This window comes from Nilaparvata lugens, chromosome 12 (assembly GCF_014356525.2).
Source record: "Nilaparvata lugens isolate BPH chromosome 12, ASM1435652v1, whole genome shotgun sequence".
Taxonomy (NCBI): Eukaryota; Metazoa; Arthropoda; class Insecta; order Hemiptera; family Delphacidae; genus Nilaparvata; species Nilaparvata lugens.
The window spans coordinates 18,404,506-18,429,945 of NC_052515.1; the positions used below are offsets into that span (position 1 = coordinate 18,404,506).

The following is a 25,440-nucleotide window of genomic DNA, read 5'->3' on the forward strand; positions in this document are numbered from 1 at the left end:
TTTCAGTTACTGATCAGACTGATGGTGGGTGAAATGAGGAGGTGGCGAGAGGCCAAACGTGTTGCCTGGAACTCCTAGCGATCGGACTGACTAGTTCTAGTTCCTAAATAGATTTATGTCAAGCATTTTTCTAAAAAAAATTAAATGTCGAATAAGAAATCTCGTAGGTTAAGTTTGAATAGTTCTCATTTTAAAAGCTGCTCTCCAATCCTGCGTCACTCTTTGACAAACCAGACTACTGTCTGTATGTAAAACAATTCAATTTACATTGTAAAACAATTTTCAATAGGCCTATTTTTAGGTTTCAATAGGCCTGTTTTACACAGTCTAAAACGAAAACTTGTTGTTTATTCCATCTGTAAGTTTAATGTGCCAGAAAGTTTATCATTTCTTGTGTCAATAATATTTGCTTTACTCAGTACACTCATAACAGATTATATAAAAGAAAATATTAATTGTTATTTATAATTTTAAAAGTAGTTATACGTCAGGTCAAGATTTGAACCATGTATTATGATAGAGATAATTTTGTTAAGTAATTTTTTATTATAAATGGAATGTGAGTGACCATAATTTTGGTATTTAAAAATGTTAAACATTATATCTAAAATTGCTCAACTTGTTGGAAAAAATAGTGTATGAACTTGTATAATAACTGTGATTCATAATTTCAATATTGTAGACTAGAATTTGATATTCTATGGGAATAAATTGATTTTATTAGAGTAGGTATCGATTCTTCCAAATCTTGAAAACCATATAAATTATATGTTATACCTTTTATTACGTTATATTATCAATTAGATTATATTGTAAGTGGTGTATTATAAATGAGTAAAACTCATTGTAAAAATCAACAACCCCTCATTAAAAACTGTACCTAATACAAGAAGAAATTGTCTTAGAATTCTTATTCATTTCACTATTGTGTTTAATAAAACAGAGTATTCGAGTGGTTTATTGATATTTTTTATCTCAGTTGAAAATAACTTTAATTTTCGTATGCTTCTATCAAGGATAATTTGTTTCAGACTTTATTAGATGTTTACGTCTAGACGTCGTTGTTGTATTATCAATCACCCATACACCAAGTGTAATGATCAGGCTCGACTAGGAATATCTGATATCATAATAATCAAAAATTATGTATTATCCAAATTCAATTACCGTATGTATAGAGTACAGTAAAATTTAAAAATTCCCACTATTGCCTTCTAATATTAAATATTTTAAAAAATATATTGAAATAATATTTGAACTTTGATCTATTGCTGGGGCCAAAGTTTAATTTTATATTAAACTTGAATCGTATGTTACCATTTTTAAACCATATTTTATAGAATATTATATTGCTCTTGTAATGTTGCCATATTTCAATCACGAAAAACAGTATCTATTGTGAAATAATGGAGTATCTTACACAAAATAAATATATTTGTAATTGGATTGTAAACCTGACAGCGATCAGGTTGATAGATCAAATTTTGCTTTCTGTTAGGACTTGAATTATTTTCTTTTTGTTAATTCCCTATTTGTTACCCCTTTGTTGTCTCCTTTTATGAGTCAACTTATATTCTTATTTTGGTTGATAAAGAGCCATTATTTTCTTCAAGCCATATATTTATTCTTGAATATACTGTATTTTACAGTTCTGGTATGTTATCCTTGAATTGTCTGTCCAAGGTGTAATTTCTATGTGATGCTAAAATTGTCTAAATTTCTAAATTGACTTCTTCTATTTTGTTGCCATTGCCCATATTTCTTATGTATAGTTTTACAGTGATTCCAAGAATTATTGTAAGATACATTCAATAATAAATTGTAAAATATTCTATTTTTTCTACAACGTATATTCTAACATATGAATTGTAAAACAGATACTCATGACTAGAAATAATTATTAATCAATAGTTTACCTCCAATATTGTGACAATTCATTTATTTTTATAATAATAATAAAGCTTTAAATCTATTCTTGTTGAAAATTTTTACAAAAAGGACTGCCTTTGTCGACTATCATTCATTAAGCATTTTTGTGTTGAAAACAGGAATTAAAACAATATTTGGTACCTCATTAAGCAAATCCATGATATAATTTCAGATTTATGGTTTTAGTGTTGTAACTTTAAATATGTATCATCGTATAATAATTAGTCTATTTATATTGTTTGCTAGGTAATATGAATATACCATTCTATATATTTTTTTGAAAAGAGATCTATTTGTATTGATGCCATGTGCTAGAAGATAGAATAGCATTGAGAAAATCGAAGTACAATAAAGCTAAGTTTATTTTTGAACTTGATTGTGTTTTTACTCCAAGTACAGCCTACATTCATGAAATGCATCTTATACATGTTTTAATCAAATTACTGGTAATTTTAAATGATTTCCGGCCAAATGAAAAATTCCACAATATCAATTCTTATTCAACAATTTTTATCAATAGTATAGGAACAATATTCTTACAGTAAAAAAGTCGAGAAAAAATACTCTTAACCATCAAAAACTCAAATTGGATTCATTTTCAACAATAAGCTAATAATATCAATCAAATAAAATCAACATAAGAATTATCTTTCGTGGAAAAACATACCCTATGCAATAGTAAAAAGTCAAATAAAAAGAAAGACAAAATAGATGAACAGATTAATTTTAGACATCTTATCTCTGTTAAATATGATAACTAAATTATTTCCAATAAAAAATAAGCTTCTAATTATATTTGCCCTGACCTACCAGTTTTTTTTGAGCGAAGGCCAATGAAGGCCAGCGCTGGAAAACCACCCATCCACACTTGTCAACCAATATGCGTGCTGTTTCCTCTTTTACCTTATTGTTATTTGCGCTAATTTTTTACTGTTTTCTATAGTTTTTATCGTGTTCCTTCTAGTTAATATTTTCAACCTCCAACTCCATTTTCAATTTGCCATTTTGAATACGGCGCTCCGTGTAGCGAGCGCTTGCCAAAGCTGGCTACCACTGACCGTGGTTGGACACTGGTCACATTGCAGTGCGGATGTCAAGACCAACGCGGCCAAGATCACGCTGGGCCAGCGAATGGATCAACCACTGGGTCAATGTGTGAACTATAGTGAGGTCCACGTTATAATAGCAGTGAAGAAAGATATTAAAACAACGTTGCCGATCCTCTGTCTTGTCAATGCCATCTATAGACGGTAGCTGATACAGGTTTATTGATGTAATACTAACTGTTCATTCTCGTTTGAAATAATCAATTATTAACCGAGCAAAGTGAGATCTAAGATTCAAGTGGACGGTTTGGCATCTCTCCTAATGTTTATATGTTGCGCATTTACGGCGAAACGCGGTAATAGATTTTCATGAAATTTGACAGGTATGTTCCTTTTTTAATTGCTCGTTGACGTATATTCAAGGTTTTTGGAAATTTTGCATTTCAAGGATAATATAAAAGGAAAAAGGAGCCTCGTTCATACATCAATATTAGAGTAAAAATCATACTATAGAATTATTCATCATAAATCAGCTGACAAGTGATTACTCAGATGTGTGGAGAAGCCAGTCTATTGCTGTATTTTCATAAGGTCTATAGTTCCAATCAAGTACTTGCGGATGAGAATACTGCGTGAGGTCTACTGTTCACAGAACTATTTATTTATTTATTTAGTACAGTTGCTTTTTAGGAAATTATCCTATAGCAGGTTGGCATTATTTACAAAATTCAATTACAAAAGCAAACAAATCATTACAGAAAATATAGATCACATACTAATCTAAAGAGTTCATGACAATAATGTCTTAAATGAAAAATTTCATGGATATCACACTCATCACAGTACAATCAAAAGAAAAAAATCATAGTTCCTCAAATCATTGTTGGTACTTTAGACAGTCAAATCCACATCTTACTCGTTCAAACAGAATGAGCGAATTTTCAAGCACTGCTCCACAAAAGTCGATAAGATCTTCATATCTCGCGTGGTTAGTGTGGCGTGATTGCGGATCACGAGGCTAGGATCCAGTTCCTCAAATGCCGGAACTCTGCCAATGAGCCATGCTCGCGGTGCTGCATACTGTGGGCATGAGAATAGCACGTGCTCGACTGACTCCAGCTGTTGCAAGTTGCAGATGGAACACAACTGATCGGCTCTGATCTTATGGATGTTGCCCCTACTTGTGAGGTTGAATTGTCGTCTCGTGGCAAGTCGCAGCTGTATCATCAGCCTGATACAGTGAAAAGGCAGATTAAGACCGAAGTAAGCAGCCTCAGAATCATCAACTCCTCTCGGGACGTCAAAGAGGAGCGAAGCAGATCCATTGCACCTCTCAAGATCTTGAACTCTGAGCTTCATCTTGAAATCATGGAGTATGTCATGGAGTAAATCGTCGATGTCAGCCAAGAACAAAATGAACAATAGTGGTCTGAGCGTTTCACCCTGAAGTACTCCTTCAGTAATTCCTATCTCATCTGAAAGCTCACCCTGAATCTTCACTTCCAGAGAGGCAAATTTGTACAGTTTTTGGATGATTCTCAGTAGTTTTGCACTCACACCCAATCTGAAAAGTTTCTCCCACAGCAGGCTATGCGAGATCGAATCAAATGCTCTCTGGAAATCCACCACGACAGCATACACTCTCCTCTTTGGCAGTCGCAGTTGAAACTGTACAGCTGACAGGCATACATAGACATTATCAAGGCATCCTCTTCCTTTTCTAAATCCTGCTTGGGTTTCAGGTATGAGGTTGAGGCTCTCTGCCCACAATTCAATTCTACCATTGTTAATATATGTGAAAAATTTTGTCAGGCAATTAACCAGAGCGATTGATCTGTAATTTCTAGGGTCAAGGGAGTCACCCTTTTTATGAAGTAGGCTGATTAGCATTTCTGACCAGGCCGCAGGTAATTCCTCTCGATCCATAATTTTATTGAACAGAACTTCTATGTATAAGATCCAATTGGGTGGGAGGTCCTTGTAAATATCATTTGGTATCATGTCTGGTCCAGGGGATTTTCCATTCTTACTTCTGTTGATGCAGTGCAAGATCTCTTCAGTTTTAATGTATGCATCCATCTGACAGTGTGTAACGCCATGGAATACAATATTTACATAGCATCTTGGTGGGTAAATATTGGTCAAGAATTCGAACCATTCATTGATTTTTATCGGATTATCAGAAGTGACCCTTGTTCTGAACTTGCTAATTTCTCTCCAAAATGTGACTGAGCTGCTTGAATTACTTAAACGATCACATGCTTCCTATAAAAGATTGCTTTCCTTCTCTTGCAAATGCTTTTGTATAGTTGCTTGGCTACAAGATAATTCTTGGTTTTCTCTTCCGTGAATCCTGTCTTTCTGCAAGCTCTGAGAGACAAACCGAAGTTTTTCTTCGCATCTGCACAATCTTCATCAAACCAGGGCTTTGAAACTTTCTTCATCCTAATCACAGAAAAATCTTTCTTCATGCCTACTTGCTCTGCTGCTTCATATACTGCACTACATAGGTTTTGATACTGCTCATCAATAGTAGTCTGTGAAAAGTCTATTGATAATCTGTTGCTGAACATCATTTTCTGGTTAAAATAATAGGCTGAAGTTGGGTTGTACAATATCTTTTTTATTTTATTGGGTGCAATCCTATTCGCTTTTGCTGAAGCTTCAATTCTATTCAATTTGAGAACCACTGGGAAGTGATCTGATAGAGTCTCACATTCCAATACTTGTAGATGAGATATGTTTTCCACTGTAGCCATGTTACACCACACTAGATCAATTACACTTTTTCCAACTGAACTAACATAAGTAAATTTCCCTTGCCTATCGCTGGGTGCTCTTCCATTAACTAAAATAAATCCATTATCTTCCATTGCCAAAAGGAAGCGATTGCCATTATCATTAGAAACACTGTCTTGTGATTCTCTTATATCATACAAATTTGTACATTCAAAAATGTATTTTTCTAACTGGTTCTTATTGCCTACTCGGCAATTAAAATCTCCACCAATAATGATCTTACTATCACTGTATTTCTTCTGCAAATCTAATATGTCCGATGTCAGGAGATCTAGAAATTCGACACAATCAAAAGAAGGTCTTCTATAGATCATACCAATTATAGTTGGTGATCCATCCAAACAGAAATATAGGAAAAGCCACCATTCACAGGAAATCAGTAGCTTGATATTCTGAAGGCTTCTATTTTTATTTACAAGAGCTAGCAAACCTCCACTAGCTCTTCCCATGCTTTTTTCCCTGATCGCTCCAATACAATATGGAATATAATCAGACCACTCACCTGACATTGGGAAGTATGACAAGCTTGACCAGGTTTCACAAATAAATAAAATATCAATATCGAAACAAAAAAGATTTCTATTCAAATTATTTAGGCCGTTAATATTCCAGAATACGACATTTAATGTTTCTCTATTCAGTCATTGAGTTTTTGACTGTGTTTTCCTCATGCTGTCCTCTTCCAATGAATCCTGCTTCAATAATTGTACAGACTCCTCCGAGTTCAATACTTTTTGATGCTTTTTATTCGCATGAAATGAGTTCTGTGGTGAGCTGCTCAGTTCTCTTTTACCTCGACTCTTCAGTAGTATAAAAAGGCCGGTTCTGGGGCACAAGTGCCCCAGAACCGGCCTTTATCTCAAGGTCATCCAGGCGCCTCAAGGTCATCCAGGTCAACCACCCTAACCTCAAGGTCATCCAGGTCAACCACCCTAACCTCAAGGTCATCCAGGTCAACCACCCTAACCTCAAGGTCATCCAGGTCAACCACCCTAACCTCAAGGTCATCCAGGTCAACCACCCTAACCTCAAGGTCATCCAGGTCAACCACCCTAACCTCAAGGTCATCTAGGTCAACCACACCCACCTCAAGGTCATCTAGGTCAACCACACCTACCTCAAGGTCATCCAGGTCAACCACACCCACCTCAAGGTCATCTAGGTCAACCAGACCTAAAAATTAAAAATTAAAAAAAAAAAAAATTAAAAAAATTAAAAAAAAAATTAAAAATTAAAAAAAAAATTAAAAATTAGAAAAAAAATAAAAAAAAAAAAATTAAAAAAAAAAAAAAAAATTAAAAAAAAAACAAAAAAACCGGTCGCCCCGCCACTGGTCATCCGGCCGCCACCGATCGCCTGGCCGCCGGTTGCCCTGCCAGTTGCCCCCGCCACCGGTCGCCCAGCCGCCACTGGTCGCCCGGCCGCTGCCGGTCGCCCCGCAGGTCGCCCCACCACCGTCCCCCGGCCGCTGTCGTCCGGCCGCCGCCGGTCGCCTGGCCACCGGTCGCCCCACCGGTCGCCTCACCGGTCGTCCGACCGCCACCAACAGTCGACCTGCTGCGACTGGCAATTGTCCCGCCGGCTGAGCATGAGCATTCAGTGCGCAGTCAGTGGCACTCAGAATATACTTATAGCTAAACTATATCTAAGGAGATGGTAGGTAATAAGTAAACAGTTTGGAATACAATTAGCTATTTATTGATCAATTCAACATCCATTTCATTGAAAAGTTTACTACAAGCAGGTATATCTCTGTTCCAAAATCCAAGTTGTTTATCATATTGAGTATGCAGAAAAGTGATGTATCCATGATGTTTCTCCTTGGTCCATGTCAAGCAGGTGATGTCGTAGATTCCTTTTCCTTGTAGACTCCTTTTCCAGCACTAGTCCTTGGCAAGTCTTCTATGTTGTCTGATAGTCTTCGGATGATATTCAGTGATACCTCTAGAACACTGTTTCAGTTAGAGACGATACCCTGTCATTGATGTTGAATCACCTCACAATCTCTTTCCTTCAGGTAATTGATGCTCCTTCGAGTCAAAAGTATAGGTGGTATTTCTCACCACTACATCATCCTCCTTTTCCTCTTTCTGCTCCTCTTCCTCTTCCTCCTCCTCCTCTTCCTCCTCCTCCTCCTCCTCCTCCTCTTCCTCTTCCTCCTCTTCCTCTTCCACCTCTATCTCATTGTCCTCCTCCATATCAGTTTCCTCTTCCTCATCTTCTACATGATCCTCAACCATCTTCAGATCAAATGGGGAGATTGATGGTAAATTTGACTCACCATAGTCGGCCCACTTTGAGAATAGGAGTACCATCTTCTCTATTGTTCTAGATACACAGTTGATCGACAAAATGTCTATTCTCCACAGATGATTCCAGCACAATGAATCTAATCTGCTATGTATCCAATATATATACATATTTGTATAGCATTATGATTTTGATTGTACCTCAATATAATGTCTAAGGTGTTGCTGTTCTCTGCTTTCTCAAGTAAAGACCTTGACCGACCTTTGATCTCTGCTGTCTCAAGTAAAGACCTGTACCAACCTTTGGTTTCTGATGTCTCAAGTAAAGACCTCGACCTCCTTTCATTGATTTTTTCTTTGATGGTTGAATCTTTTGTTTCTTCCCCTTCTCAACCACCCTGCTGACTTCCTTCAGTGATCTTTTCATACCTCCCCCAAATTTTGCCTTAGCCTTCATAATGTTGGTGACTGCTAGTGCTGCAGCTTTTTCCAACACCCCCGCATCATCAGATCTCACTCTGTCCCAGGCTCTCTCTGCCAAGATGCTGTCTGCTACTGCTCTGCTTGCTGTATCACCACTCTTGGAATAGGCAATATCATGCTCCTTACAAGCCTGATCAAGTTTGTTGATTCCTGGATCACCTTGTGCTAATCGCTTCTGAAGTTTTGTTCCTGGTCCACAGTATTGATAGCCAGGGATATGAAGTTCAACTGGTAGAATGTCGATTGCCTTATTAACTATTGTACCAGCAGCTCCCTTGATAGCTGACAGAACACCTCTTCCTCTATAGATCTTCTGACTTTTCTCCTTACTAAAATCACGCCTTGGAGCAATAGATCCTCTCCCAGTCACTTGTCTCTCAGAATGTCTTTGACCACCATCTCTGCTATCATCCAAAAGGCGTTTGATTGTATTCTTATACTTGGCTTTGTTGTAGTTAACAATCTCACCTCTTGGATCATTGTTCTGTCTGTACACACTGGTCCAGTTCAATATTTCTCCATAGGCCTGTCTGTCAGCAGATTCAACTAATACACGATTCGGATTCTTCTTAAAAATCAACTCACAAAGTCCCAATGTAGCTGTGAAGGTCTTTTCTTTCTGATCTACAGGGTCAGTCAGCACAATTTCATCACCATTCTCTCCAAAAGTTAAATACTTATTGCCCAGGTAGTAAGCATTGTCTCTCACTCTTAGCCCAAAAGTGTCATCAAAATCGTCATTGTCCTTGCTCAATGATCCTCTAATGTAATCAGCTACCTGTTTTCCAGCTAGATCAGTTTGATCAAGGATATTCTGAACTGTTGTACCATGACTTTCATTCAATAATTGTTCAACATTCTTATCATCATCCTGTCCATCTCCAGACAGCTCCTCATCACTGCTATCATCATATCCTCTACTCATATTATACTCCTCACCCTCATCCTCTTCAAATGCCTGCTTTCCTGCTTTCCATAGTTGCCGTCCAACTCCTGAGGTGCCTGCCATTGGACTTGAAACTTCTCCAGTTCCATATGATTCAAATGTTGGTGACTCTTCATCAATGCTGGAGAGTTGGAGCTTATGTTTTGCTTTACTTGCACCAGTAAGTCCATGCCTTGTATATGTGGCATCTTCAACAAATGGTGTTGTTGGTGGAGTAGGATATGTGTGGTGTGTTGATGCTGTTGAGAAAGGACGATGTTCTGATGATAACAACTCTGGCTTGGATTGTCTCTGCCTACCCTTCACATACCTGGAGTGCATTTTTATTCTAGGCTTCAGATACCTGGGACGCTTCTTGGATGCTCTTGATGGAGGTAGTTGTGGTTGTTGAACTGGCATCTGTTGGAAGGTTTCGACTAGGTTGACTAGTGGCTCAGCTAGAGGTTTGAAGTGTTCCACATGTTTCTCTTCTGCAATCTGTCTACCCAGCATGATTTCCTTATGCCTCCTTTTGATTTCACGCTTCAACCTAGCAATCTCCAATATGGTAGGAGCAACCTCCTCCAATGTTGGCTTATGGTTCCTTTGTTTGATATACATTAGGGTGGGTCGAAAAAAATTGATATTTTTTTTTCGGATCGTAATACCGCGGAAAAGTTGCTAAATGGTATGACTAAAAAGAGGAAAAAATATTAAAATTATTGGATGTTATCTTCCGTTCGCGCATGAGCTCTAAAGTTTTGAAAAAAATAATTTTTTTTGAAAATTTGTAATAATTTTTTTTTTACGATATTTTATATGTAATACTGAAAAATGTCATCTACGACACACTAATAAATTAATATAAAAATACCGGTATTGCACTTCAACATCTTCCGTTCGCGCATGGACATCCAAATATAGCCAAATTACAAGAAAATCAGATTTTTGCCCTATTTTCTTTTCATGTATAGTTACAGATATCAATAATGTAATACCTAATATCTGATTATACATGTTCTGATAGTTAAAGAAAAATAAATTCAGACGTAATTAGGCTTGGTTTTTCGATCGCGCACAGCGATACAAAACTTACTGTGTGCGCCCTCTCCGCTGCTCCGATACCCCCTTCTCTGCTGCAGGCCAGCGCCACTAGCGGGTCAACGACCCACGCCGCGTCACGTGATACCGCTGCAAGCAGCCAAAACAGTGGTCCGCCGCGCCATTTTGTGCGCAAGTCTGCTGTTGTCTCTTGAGTGCGGTGGATGTGTTGCGTAGTGTGTGTTCCAAATTTCATATTTCAGTGTAGTTTTTTGAACAATTGTGCAATGAATGATGGCATTATCAAAGACAGTGATCACTAGACAAGAATTCGAGTGTCCGTTTTTCGGTACACCAAGAGACTTGCCGCCTAACAAGCTCCCTACAGGAGAGGATGTTCTTCAATGTTTATTGAATGAGAGGTATAATTTAGCAGTTAAAGTAAACAACAAAAGAGTTAGTTTCGGACAAGTAGCCAATACAGTAGCTGGCAAAATAGTGTGTTTGTACAATAGAGCATCAATTCCCGCCGTAAGTGATAAGAGAGTAGTACAACTGTTGACTGCACTGCATGACAAGTATTATAGTTTAAGAAAATCTCATACTCGAGACAAAAACAAGGAAGTCTTTAAGAGAAACCTTGATGATTTTAAGAAAAAATGCTGTTTGCTTTTTGACATTGCGGCATGCAAATGCCCCATTGCCCTTGAATGTACCTGTCATAAAACACCGGATCAATGCCAGTGTATCTGCTCAATAACTTGTACTTGTGAAAAGCTTAAAAAAATACCTTTACTTGAGCTGAAATTTATCTATTCACTACGCACTCAAGGCATTGGCAAAATTGGAGGTGTGGACTTAAATGAAACAAAGAAACGTGCCAAATCTTTACAGAGGAAATCTCGTTCCAGCTCTTCAAAACCAAAAGTAGATGTCCAAGTTTCCGAAACTGAACAACGTGATGAATCCTTGCCCTCCAGTGACGTTTGCAGTGACAGTGACCAAGAATTCATACCTGAATCTCCAAAAAAGAAATCCGGTTGGCAAATGAGGATTAACCTTAAATCTACTGCATTAACTAGTGATCGTTACGGTGTTTCCGATCGTGCTACAGCAGCAATAGCCTCAAGTGTTTTGCAGGACTTTGGCATGGTAACTAATAGCGACAATTCACAAGTAGTTGACAAGTGTAAAATAAGAAGAGAAAAACACAATGTTAGGGCTGATTTGTCCAGTTCTATATCAGAAAATAAGCTAATTGGGCTATATTTTGATGGCCGTAAAGACGACACTATTGTGGTACAAGAGGCACATTCAAAACGATTTAAAAGAGTGGTAAAGGAGGAACATTACGTGCTTATACAAGAACCTGGTAATATATTTCTGGGACACGTGACCCCGAATTCAGGAAGTGCAGAGGATATTGCGACCTCTATTATATCCTATTTGACAAGCAATGACATTTCTTTGGACGAATTAGTCGTTATTGGCTGTGATGGCACCAATGTTAACACCGGATTGAAAAACGGTATAATACGCTGTATTGAAACACACTTAGGTAAGCCTCTGCAATGGGCAGTTTGTCTTCTTCATTTTAATGAACTACCCTTCCGCCATTTATTTCAGTATTTAGATGGTAAGTCGACCGGGCCAAATTCTTTGAAAGGACCGATTGGTGAGAAATTGATCAAATGTGAAACACTTCCAGTAGTGCAGTTTGAAAGTATTGATTGCCAAATCCCTGAGATAGACAAAAAAACTCTAAGTAAGGATCAGAAGTATTTGCTGGAAATATCAGAAGCGATTAAATCAGGTGAATGCCCAAAAGATTTATCAATCAGGGATCCAGGACCTTTGTCTCACTCCAGGTGGCTAACAACAGCTAACCGTGCTTTAAGACTCTACATTAGTCAAGAAAATCCAACTGCTGAGTTCCAGGAAATAGTAATATTCATTCTGAAGTCATATATGCCGATGTGGTTTTGTATTAAGAAGACCAAACTTTTTACTGATGGCCCTAAGCTCGTGCACCAATCTATTGAAACCTCAAGATATCTTAAAGATGAACTCAAAGCTGTAATTGACCCAGTTATAGAGAGAAATGGGTTCTTCGCGCATCCAGAACATGTTATGATTACTATGACTCAAGATCCCAGAAAGCATATAAGAGAACTGGGCCTCCGCCGCATCATTAAGGCAAGAGAAAGAGACCAAAAGAGGAAAACAATTCGAACGTACGTGGCACCTAAGCTAAACTTTTCCGCAACAGACTACACGGAATTAAATGAGTGGACAAACTGTCAATTTTCTTCGCCGCCTCTATTGAAAGATGTCACTGATGATGAACTTAAAACCTACATCAAAACAGAAGAAGTTCCGAAGTGGGAAATCCTATCACAGAAGATGCCAGTCCATACTCAAGCAGTGGAGAGAAGCGTCAAGTTGGTGAGCGAGGCTTCTGCTAAGGTTTGCGGATCTGCAGCTCGAGACGGGTACATAAGAACGACACTTAAGTCAAGGTCCACGATGCCAGCCTTTGATAATAAAAGACAGTTCAAACTACCAGACATGTAATCTATTCATAAGTGAAATATGTACTTTGTATTTATTGGATAATACATCAATAATATGTTGAAGCTTGTATATATTTATTTTTCCCAAGTCCACATTTTTGAGGTTTTCAACACTTTTTTGCTATTTTTACAGCCCATGCGCGAACGGAAGATGTTAAAACTCAATACCAGTATTTTTATATTAATTCATTAGTGTGTCGTAGATGACATTTTTCACTATTACATATTAAATATCGTAAAAAAAAAATTATTAAAAATTTCCACAAAAATAAATTTTTTTCAAAATTTAATCAAACTTTAGAGCTCATGCGCGAACGGAAGATAACATCCGATAATTTCAATATTTTTTCCCCTTTTTAGTCATACCATTTAGCAACTTTTCCGCGGTATTATGATCCGAAAAAAAATATCGATTTTTTTCGACCCACCCTAATATACATACTGGTCAGTGTTTATCAGTATACTGAGGTCTGAGAGTTTGAGCTCAGCTATTTATACATTTTGGACCCATACCAAGTGCCGAGTGCTCCTGACTGAACAGTGACTGAACAGTGACTGAACAGTGACTGAACAGTGACTGATCAGTTGCTGATCAGACTGATCAGTGACTGAACAGTGACTGATCAGTTACTGATCAGACTGATCAGTGACTGAACAGTGACTGATCAGTTACTGATCAGACTGATCAGTGACTGAACAGTGACTGATCAGTGACTGAACAGTGACTGATCAGTGATTGACTGACCACTGAGTGGATGACCCTACCGTCCAGTGGGGTGACCGGTGGCGGCCGGGGGACCGGTGGTGGGGCGACCGGTGGCCGGGCGACCGGTGGCGGCCGGGGCGACCGGCGGCGGCGGCCGGACGACCGGCGGCGGCGGCCGGGGCGACCGGCGGCGGCGGCCGGACGACCGGCGGCGGCGGCCGGACGACCGGTGGTGGGGCGACCGGTGGGGCGACCGGCGGCGGCTAGACGACCAGTGGGGTGACTGGTGGCAGCCGGGGGACCGGTGGTGGGGCGACCTGCGGGGCGACCGGTGGCCGGGCGACCGGTGGCGGCCGGGGCGACCGGCGGCGGCGGCCGGACGACCGGCGGCGGCGGCCGGGGCGACCGGCGGCGGCGGCCGGACGACCGGCAGCGGCGGCCGGACGACCGGTGGTGGGGCGACCGGTGGGGCGACCGGCGGCGGCCAGACGACCAGTGGGGTGACTGGTGGCGGCCGGGGGACCGTGGTGGGGCGACCTGCGGGGCGACCGGCAGCGGCCGGGCGACCAGTGGCGGCTGGGCGACCGGTGGCGGGGGCAACCGGCAGGGCAACCGGCGGCCAGGCGATCGGTGGCGGCCGGATGACCAGTGGCGGGGCGACCGGTGGCCGGGCGACCGGTGGCGGCGGGCGGGCGGGTGGCGGGGTGACTGGCAGTGGTGGGCCAGTCTACCCACTACATACAAAAAATATATCCTCTGGTTCTGTTGATACTGACCTTTAATACTTACCTTTACCACCTTGGATTCGAGCCTAGAACCTCCAACTTGGGGAGCTGACTTGCTAACCACTACACCATAGAGGATTTATGTTTAAAGACTTAAATTATACGAAATATGATACTTCTTCATACTAATGTTAACAAAGAATTGAGAAGTGAGTCATGATGGGGTGGCATTGTCACCTTTTGACAAGGAGGGGTGGCATTGTCACCTTTTGACAAGGAAGGTTATCACCACCACCACTTGTCCTGAGTTCAGAGCCCCGAGTTCAGAGCCCCAAGTTCAGAGAGTTCAGAGCCCAGAGTTCAGTTTTCAGAGCCCCAAGTTCAGAGAGTTCAGTGCCCCAAGTTCAGAGTTCATAGCCCCAAGTTCAGAGTTCATAGCCCCGAGTTCATTTTTTTTTTCATTTATTCCCGATTTTATGTGTTTTTTTTTTTCTTTTTATTTTTTCTTTCAAACAAATACATGAAAATCACACACACACGTACTGGTGGCACACACATACGTATTGGGACACGACTGTACAAGACACAATGTCCCACTCCTTGTAGAACAACTCCTTTTATACCCCAGTTCAGGATCTGGAGGGAATTTTTTTCCCTTTTTTTCCCTTTTTTTCCCTTTTTTCCCGATTTTATGTGTTTTTTTTTTTTTTTTTATTTTTTTTTTTTAATTTTTAATTTTTTTTTTTTTTATTTTTAATTTTTAATTTTTTTTTTAATTTTTTTAATTTTTTTAATTTTTTAATTTTTTTTTCTTTTTTTCAATTTTTTTTTTAATTTTTTTTTTTTTTTAATTTTTTTTTTTTAATTTTTTTTTTTTAATTTTTAATTTTTTTTTTATTTTTTTTTTTTTTAATTTTTAATTTTTTTTTTAATTTTTTAATTTTTTAATTTTTTTTTTTTTTTTTAATTTTTTAATTTTTTTTTTTTTTTTTTTTTAATTTTTAATTTTTAGGTCTGGTTGACCTAGATGACCTTGAGGTGGGTGTGGTTGACCTGGATGACCTTGAGGTAGGTGTGGTTGACCTAGATGACCTTGAGGTGGGTGTGTTTGACCTAGATGACCTTGAGGTTAGGGTGGTGACCTGGATGACCTTGAGGTTAGGGTGGTTGACCTGGATGACCTTGAGGTTAGGGTGGTTGACCTGGATGACCTTGAGGTTAGGGTGGTTGACCTGGATGACCTTGAGGTTAGGGTGGTTGACCTGGATGACCTTGAGGTTAGGGTGGTTGACCTGGATGACCTTGAGGTTAGGGTGGTTGACCTGGATGACCTTGAGGCGCCTGGATGACCTTGAGATAAAGGCCGGTTCTGGGGCACTTGTGCCTTTTTATACTACTCTCTTCCCCTTCTCTTTCTCCAAAATAATCAACTTGTCATACCTCATTACCGCATACTTCCCCTCCTTTCTTGCTGCGATCATTTTCTCTCTCAACTTTTTCCTTATATCCTGACCTCTCTCGGAAAATCCTCGGCTATGAAAATGTTACTGCCTTTCAATGCTGCTGTTTTATTTCGGAGAATATCAGCCTTACGCCTACAAGTAGTGAAGCCAACAATAATGGGTCTGTTTGAGTTTGCTTTAAACGATCCAATTCTTTCAGCAAAGTCTATTTCACAATCATTTATATCTAATCCAAGCTTTGTTCTGATGAATCCAAAAGCAAATTTTTCTGTATTTTCAAATTTGCTATCCTCAACTCAACTATCGTCATAGATAATGACGTTCCTCTTTCTAGCTTCCTTTTCTAATTGACGGATTCTATCCTCCTGTTTCCTCACTACCTCCTTTAAATTATTTGTTCGACTCTTCACTTCGTCTATAATTTCCTTTGACAAATCTTTGAGCTTGATTGCGAATTCCTCACTCAGTTCCCTCCTCAACTCAATTTTAAATTCTCTGAAAATTTCCTTAAAACTCTCAGCATCCATCTTGTCTGGTCAGTTTGTAAGTTATTATCTATTTTATAGGATAGGAAGGACAGGTATTTATGGATACGCCAAGAGAGCTATCAAGGCTGGAACAAAGAGGAAGCTCCTGAAATCAAAGGTATTAAGATAGGGAAAAGGAGTGAGAAAGGAGTATTCCAGATTATCAACTACCGTATAAGAGGCTTATGACATCAAGATAAATATAAAAAAACATTAACAACACTGGCAATTGAGTGAGCCTAATCCAATTTCTTCATTAGCACTTACTAAAGGCTGTCAGCTGTTGAAAAACAAAAGAGCAACAAGAACGAGATAAATAAGCCGCTTCTTCAATAAATAAGATAAACTCAATCGAGATCAATCAAAACATATAGATAGTATAGATTGTCATTACTATATCGATGACTATATAATATATATAGTAACTGTAGTACAGATAAGCCAAGATATAGCAATCCAACGGGAAATTCCTTCTCTAGTTTCAAGATTCACTGCTAGATGGAGTAGATGGAGGCAGATGATCAAACAATATACACAGTCGAAGAATTCATCCCCCGATTCGCAGCAGTCTTACACAGGTCAATTTGTAGTTCGATCGTTGGTACCACCTGAGTACAAAGTTCAATATGCTGTACAACTCGAGGCTCCGAAAAATGACTGAATGCCTTGAAACTTAGTAGGGTTAGAACGACCAAAATCCATCTGCTACTCACGAAAACCGTCTGGAAAGCAGTCAGCCTTAGTCCATCCTGAAGCGGAACACTAATAGCTTCCCTCAATCACAATCAACTCAACTTAGAAAGCAATTTCACGTAAAAATCAACAAATTCATCAAGAGCACTTTAACTTGTGACTTTCCAACTGCCTATTCACAGAACTATTAGTGTAAGCATGATCTGATCAAATAAATAGTTGGTGTATCAGTGTGGATGTGGTGCTTTTATTGTTTGGGACGTCGTTCAGTTATAAATGTTATTTATTCTATTGATAACATTTTTGTTCATTATTTGTTATTATAATCTTTAATTTTCATAAGTTTTGGAATTTTGAATTCCCAATTTGTTTTATTTTTACTTTTTTCATAAGTATTTGAAATATTTGTATTTTTCATTTTTGAATTAGGTGATCTTTGTTGTTTGTATTATTTATTATTGCATAAGTTCGTATTATTTTTATCATTATTCTTCTGTTTTCATTTGTACAATATTTATTGTTAAGGAGACATATTTGGGGAAACCCGTTGTCTCCATTGTGAATAAATAAATGAATGAACTATTGATTGCGTGCAATAACGCATGCAATTAATAACTAAAATAACATAGTATTGTCTCTCGAACTTTCTCTGCTTTGAACTTTAGCTGTCCTGTTGCCAGTATGTCTTGAAGAAGATTAGCTTTTGATGTTAGCATTTTTGATACACCAACCCCAACAGCCATTAGCCGTTTTCACACCGATATCTCGCTGACACGACATACAGACAGGATTTACTCTGATGGACAGTATAAGAGGAGGCTGCGGTTTATAACTGCGCGAGGTCTACTGTTAACAGAACTACTAGTTAATTATTAATTCTACATTGATAAAAGACGATCTGGCAACAGAGCAAAGCGAGAAAGAGATAGCGCTATCCGCTTTGTTGAATGATAGACAAGGATAGCAATACCATTGCTAATTGAACACTGCCATTATAACGTGGATCTGACTATAGGCTTAAAAGAAGTGACTTATTCTTCCCTTGAAAGTAGCCTTCATGTTCCAAACCACCTGATTCTCCATTTTCATAAACACGGACATCGTCCAAGAAAGTGGAAAACGTCCTCAACCTCTTTTATATTACACATTGAATAATCATAGTTCCTATCAGAAATCCATGACTTGTAATTCAGGTCTCTTAGCTCGCCTCTTGCTATGAAAACCCATCTCATGTTCCAAATTTCATACTTAATTCATTCATACAATAAGTACATTATCAAAATGATAGGGAGAGGAAGATTTAAACTTCCTCATACAATTCCATTCACCCAGTTCCCGATTGAAGGTTTTGTACAATGCATGAAAATGTCCCGCATGTGTTATCCCTAGTCATGCTGCTCAGGCCTGAGAGTATTTTTTTAAATGTATCACTATAGCCCAATCGGTGGCTTTGGTCGTTTGGGATTCGGTCGATTGGGACTTCACGTCCCCAATCAAATCTCATTCTGATTACTTATTCCATTATCATAACACAATTCACACCACTCTAAATCAAAAGCAGTTCTTTTGCACAACTCGTGCCAGAAATTTCAGAAGTCTCGTCTTTATCTCCCATTCTCATGAGCATGCTTATGTAATATTATCATGCAGCCTGAAGCAGTATACTCAAATGGTGGTGACATCTCTATCTCAATGAAAAACATGTATTTGAATTACTATAATACAATTTACGTTGGTACCCACTATAATTTTTCTTTAATGTGTAATAAATTCATTAATGGAATTCTATAAAAAATAGTTTCTTATGTGAACTTCATATTATTATCGGCTACATAAATTATGTATGATATTATTCTATTAATCAATATCCTGTTACAAATCAATAAAACTTTTATTCATTTCACACATTCAAATTTTACATTTTCATGATCTATACATTGACCTCTTACACAGCCTACTATAGATAGAAGTAAGCTAAAGTAAGCCATGGCTTTTCTCGTAAAAACTACCTAACTTGTTTATTTATTTAATTAACGATGCTGCTTTTTGAATTAATCACATGATTACTTCCATATGATGATAACATCATACGTTAAAATAGAAATCACCATCGCTACAATCTCATAATAATCCTACATAATTTATTATTGTAATGAGGCTGCGTTCACACCAAAGTCATTACAGTAACAAAATGTTGATAACTTAATCCTTATAGATTCTATTAGATTGAGCGGAACTTGACAAACACATATGTTCATCATCTGTATGAAGTTATGTTCAATCTAATAGAATCTATAAGAATTAAGTTATTAACATTTTGTTAATAGCTTTCGTGTAAACGCACCCCAAGAAGTTTTCCTCTTGAACCGTAATCGTTCAATCTTACTGTAGCAATAAAGAAGAACCTTCAGCTCAACAATTCTTACAAGAGTAATTTATTAAACTTATTATTAAGTATAGGGAGTTTTCAAGTTCCTTCACAAAAGCATGTTAAATTTAAACTGTTATTAATAATGATGTCACAAGAGCCAATAAGAGATGGGTTTTCTGACAAGATTGGTTCTCATGATACAGTATTGAATCATTTTTAAATATTAAGTTATTTATCAGAACAAAATTGACAAAGTTTTCAAGAAATATATTAAGATAGAAAATGATCATATTATGTGTTTATGTTTTATTGTTTTATTTTAAATTAATTATTGTGATGCGCTTCAGGCTACATTATTATTACACACTGGCAACGCTTACTTGATATAGTGGTCAGTTAATTCAAGAAATGTTTGTGGAATTTCTTAGTTCTTTATGGTGGGAATGGAATTCATCATCCATTCATTATCATAATAATTATGTTTAATATGAAAATGTTAAACTTTCGTGAATCTTCAGTTTGTCGTGAACTTTCGAGAAAGTATATCCAATATAATAGATATGTGTCAAATCAAAATGAGATGAAAATTTAAATATTAATTCAAATTATTTCTAACAGTATTATTATAATGGTATTTCACTAACTTTTGATGATTCATCCATTATGGTATCCCCGACTGTTTTTAAATGGTAACAAGTTATTCAGTATCAAAATTTGGGAATTGGGAGTTTTGGGCCATGCCTGTTAATCTTTCCCAAACATATTTATATGATTTATAATTTAATCCACAAATGAATGGATGGCTACCTGCACGTAGCTAACGTATGGATTATTCCTTTATAGATAATTGCATGTTACATCAATAAATCTCTGCCACAGATTCAAAAATCAAGTCTCGATGGTTTGGAGAGCACATTATTGGAGTGATTCTTTTACTCTGCTGCTTCTAGTATGTTCACTACCTTTTTTGAATTTAGACTATAGACATGAAAAGCTATGTCCACCTGTATAACTCCATCTTTATTGAGAATTTTCATAACTCTTCTCATCACAAAGTTTCCATAATCTTGCAGCGTATTGAAGTTTTGAAAAGTGAAGTAGGAGTTGAATTCAGGAGAACCATGTCATCATTATGCGAATTTGTCAACGATATTTAGGGATTTAGTCAAATCCACAACTAGTTTCACTTACAATTTCATGGGCCAAGTGAGATTAAGAGTTTTTTTCAAATATCCATCAGATGTTGACAGAGATTGCGGTTATTGTAGAAATGCATGCTGCACTGAAACTTCAATGCTGAATTATCTTTAAACAGCTACCTAGTAAAAATACAGAGATCAGATTTTTTTGTTCTAGAATTAACTAAGACTAGGATTCTTGTTTGATTGCATCGCGTGGAATGAAAGAACTCTGTTTCATTTTATAAGTGAGAATACACTTTTACAATTTGCCACAACTATGTCAGATAAAATTCGTTGGAGACCGAATAACTATTTCTTTCTATACGTTCAAAAGAGATCACACACTTCTTCACTTGCTTCCAGACCATTGATAACATTATGCAGATTCTGTGTCCATCAAAGTCTTGAGAAAAATGTTATGTTCTCTTGAGAAGATTATGCTCCTGGAAATCATTCTCATCTCTCATTATTCTTGTTTTACTTCATTAGATGACTTTCTTCACAATCTCCAGTGATATCCATAATGATGTCAACATACTTGAACAGAATATCTTGATGGAAGATTTATTTATATAGTAGCAGCCATTTTAGGAAAGCCTTTGAAGAACTAGCTATTCCAATCACTCAGTTATGGATGATCGAATGAGGGTTTGTTCCAAAGCATGATCGGTTGTCACATTTATTAAATTTTCAAGGTTTCATTTGACAGAGAGTCAATGTATTGACTGTATAGAGTTAATGTTTCCTTATTGGAAATTATTTTCTACTTCTATGGGTATTTTTTTATATTTTCTAGATATAACACAGACTTATAACATAGTTTGTGTGATTGAATGAAAAAAGTATGGATCTTTTCTCTTACAGTTTCTATGTGCAATACCAGAGTCTTCCTTATGAGCATGAATACAATTTAAGATAATTTAAACTATGTTACAATAATCGTCATAAATTTCAAGTAGTCATTGATTTTGCATTGTGATTCTAAAAAAACTCCACAAATAGCTCCTGACTTCTTTCAAATATACTTTGACAATCTCTCATATTTGAACCGTTCATAAGTCCTTCTTTGTAGTTGTTCATTGAATTGATTGCTTGCTCTCACTTAATCAGACTAATCTCCCCTCAATGGATTTCCAACAGTATTTCTCCAAATATTTCAGATTCAACAAAGATAAATCCCATTCCACTTCCATTCAAGTACCACCCCAAGACAATCAGTCAAACTCAGCCAGATGAAACGTATCTATTCGTAGATATAAGTTACAGAAATCAGTTGATGAAGCTGCGTTTACACCAAAGTTATTAACATAATGTGAATAACTTAATCTTTATTAGATTGAACGGAACTTGACAAACACATATGTTCATCATGTGTATGATAAATTATGTTCAATCAAATAGAATCTATAAAGATTAAGTTATTAACATCTCGTTAATAAATTTGGTGAAAACGAAGCTTTAGAGTTGTATTTCCTCTGTATTCAAATATTTAGTCATATCACATGGGAGTAATTGGCATTATATCTCTATTTAAAAAGTACAATATATTTTGTCCAATAGTTTTTTCCACTGAAACCTTATAAGGTCAACATTTAAAGTCCAAAAATTGAAAACCAGAAAGTCCATTAGAGTATTAATGTTATTATATGAAATTCTAAATAATAATATATTCATGCCAGATTTAATCAATTTGTTAAATTTTCATGTTCTATGCAAAAGACCAAGACTTAATATGCTATTTCAAATACCGTTTGTCAGAACCGCTCACCATTTCAATTCCTACCTAAATAGAACAATGAGATTGTACAATAGACTAAACCCATGCCTTGATCCCTTCTATGACCGCTACTAATTCAAGAGATCTTGTGGAAGATTATGCTGCTCAATTAATGAATAAATTATTATTTTTGAGCTCTACTAACTCTTCTTTCTTCAAATGTTTCTTCTTTCTATATGTATCTTTCATCCTATACCCCTTTACTAACTTTCCGGAATCTAACCAAAAAATCGTTCTCTTCTTATCTTATTAGTTATATACTGAATCGTGATTTTATAAAGTGTGATATTATTTTTTTTTTCTTTTTTGTATGTTAATTGTAATGTTAAACTATCATCTATGTCATTAAGGCTCGTACTGGAGTTTGTCTGTGAGCCTATGTTTTATTGGAATAAATAAATGAATAAATAAGATATGCATGCTTCCATGCTTCAATAAATTGTAAATTTATATTGAGAAAATATTTTACTCCTGTTACACGGTGCTCTATATGGGGTAGCCTATATTATTTGTTAAACTTACTCCATTTCTTGACTTTCGAAATTCCAAAGTGATCATTGAACTAAATCGAATAGTTATTCTCTCTTTATGAGATATTAGTTTTTTATCGACTGAGAAACACAAATAGGATTCCAAACAAGTAACAAGATGGTTTATCATTACAATGTAATCATAAATAATGATAATGAGATGAAGTTTGTAATTTGACCATAATTTGTATATTATGATGAGAAATATCAATTATTGAGGCTTGAGAGTTGAAAAATCGTGTTCAGCGACCGAAAATACATAAGATAGCGTTTCTGAAATACATAATTTGAATGCATAGAATAGTAGGAGTGATGCGATAGACAGGCCACTACGCGCATTAATCATGGGGGAGGACCGCTTCGCAGCGTAATTAATAGTGCTACTTATCCCCCTCCCACCGCCGCATCTATGATCGTAACCCCCAAACCATATATATCATTGAATTCAGGAAGAAACGGCCTACAACGTTTATTGGGAACTTTTTCCTCTAAGTCGGCTAACGACTTGAATATTCAAGAAATAACAAAAAGTCCATAATAAAAAATACATTTTTCGAGATATTTTATTTTTTTGCGGAAAAACTATGCGGTTTATCGCAAAAATGTAGAGGACCACATTGAAAGCCAGTTATAAGTACATAATATTGAGAAAAAAGTCAAAGCTGTACTATGAATAGTAACTGCAGGACAGGCGATTTTATAAGCGCGCGTTTTTTACAACTTACCCCCCTCCCCCTCAATCTGTCGACCACCCTGGAAAGTGACGACATCGAGTTTCATATACACTAAAGACCCCCTAACAATAATCCGAAGTCAAATTCTCTGCCTCTCTCATGTATGCTCAATGTAAGCCAGCGCCTGGACTATATAGCCCAATCGGTGGCTTTGGTCGTTTGGGATTCGGTCGATTGGGACTTCACGTCCACAGTCAAATCTCATTCTGATTACTTATTCCATTATCATAACACAATTCACACCACTCTAAATCAAAAGCAGTTCTTTTGCACAACTCGTGCCAGAAATTTCAGAAGTCTCGTCTTTATCTCCCATTCTCATGAGCATGCTTATGTAATATTATCATGCAGCCTGAGGCAGTATACTCAAATGGTGGTGACATCTCTATCTCAATGAAAAACATGTATTTGAATTACTATAATACAATTTACGTTGGTACCCACTATAATTTTTCTTTAATGTGTAATAAATTCATTAATGGAATTCTATAAAAAATAGTTTCTTATGTGAACTTCATATTATTATCGGCTACATATTATGTATGATATTATTCTATTAATCAATATCCTGTTACAAATCAATAAAACTTTTATTAATTTCACACATTCACATTTTACATTTTCATGATCTATACATTGACCTCTTCCACAGCCTACTTACTGTAGATAGAAGTAAGCTAAAGTAAGCCATGGCTTTTCTCGTAAAAACTACCTAACTTGTTTATCTATTTAATTTATTAACGATGCTGCTTTTTGAATTAATCACATGATTACTTCCATATGATGATAACATCATACGTTAAAATAGAAATCACCATCGCTACAATCTCATATCCTACATAAATTATTGTAATAAGGCTGCGTTCACACCAAAGTCATTACAGTAACAAAATGTTAATAACTTAATCCTTATAGATTCTATTAGATTGAGCGGAACTTGACAAACACATATGTTCATCATCTGTATGAAGTTATGTTCAATCTAATAGAATCTATAAGAATTAAGTTATTAACATTTTGTTAATAGCTTTCGTGTAAACGCACCCTAAGAAGTTTTCCTCTTGAACCGTAATCGTTCAATCTTACTGTAGCAATAAAGAAGAACCTTCAGCTCAACAATTCTTACAAGAGTAATTTATTATACTTATTATTAAGTGCAGGAAGTTTACAAGTTTCTACACAAAAGCATGTTAAATTTAAACTGTGATTAATAATGATGTTAAAAAGAACCAATCAGAGAAGGGTTTTCTGACATGATTGGTTCTCGTGATATTGAATCATTTTAAAAATATTTATCAGAACAAAATTGACAAAATTTTCAATTAATTAAAGTACCATGCATACCAAATATCTATGACAGTTAATAATTTGTCAACTATTTGTATTTTATATTAAATTTTGAAATTGAATAAGGGTACCTATTTATTGAAATAATATTTATTAGTGTATTGACAAACGCTAAAAATACAAAAGTGCGGAGATTTGAATTTACCGCGTCTACTAATTTTTTCTCAGATATGTGAAAATTATAATTCAAAATATATTAAATGAAGTTTTATTGATCTGTTGGAAAATGATGAATTCTATTCCAATATTCTAGAAAATATATTGTAAAAAAGAATAAAAAATTTAATTTTATGAACTTGCACTGAATTTATGTTGGTAGCTATGAATTAAAAATTGGGACT

The 25,440-nt window shown here is 36.6% G+C and overlaps 3 protein-coding genes across 4 annotated transcripts in view; 1 reads left to right on the forward strand and 2 right to left on the reverse strand.

The window, feature by feature from the left end:
• The window catches only part of LOC111056520 (glucose-6-phosphate exchanger SLC37A2), a 57,708-nt gene extending 55,408 nt beyond the window's left edge, over nt 1-2,300 (forward strand). For both annotated transcript variants that reach the window (XM_039439043.1, XM_039439044.1), the window contains one exon: nt 7-2,300. In XM_039439043.1, the coding sequence (XP_039294977.1) occupies nt 7-78 (72 nt within the window). In that variant the 3' untranslated portion in view covers nt 79-2,300. The remainder of the gene's footprint in view (nt 1-6) is intronic.
• A 1,344-nt stretch (nt 2,301-3,644) lies between these two features.
• Nucleotides 3,645-4,559, reverse strand: LOC120353844. Its single transcript, XM_039439046.1, has 2 exons — nt 4,022-4,559; nt 3,645-3,836 (listed from the first exon to the last, which is right to left on the reverse strand). The coding sequence occupies exons 1-2, from the start codon at nt 4,332-4,334 to the stop codon at nt 3,781-3,783; spliced, it is 369 nt and encodes a 122-aa protein (XP_039294980.1). The 5' UTR covers nt 4,335-4,559; the 3' UTR covers nt 3,645-3,780.
• A 3,392-nt stretch (nt 4,560-7,951) lies between these two features.
• Nucleotides 7,952-13,639, reverse strand: LOC120353845. The gene is made up of 2 exons (XM_039439048.1): nt 13,484-13,639; nt 7,952-10,050 (listed from the first exon to the last, which is right to left on the reverse strand). Coding segments are annotated over exons 1-2 (1,815 nt in total). The 5' UTR covers nt 13,486-13,639; the 3' UTR covers nt 7,952-8,237.
• Between the last annotated feature and the right edge of the window lie 11,801 nt (nt 13,640-25,440).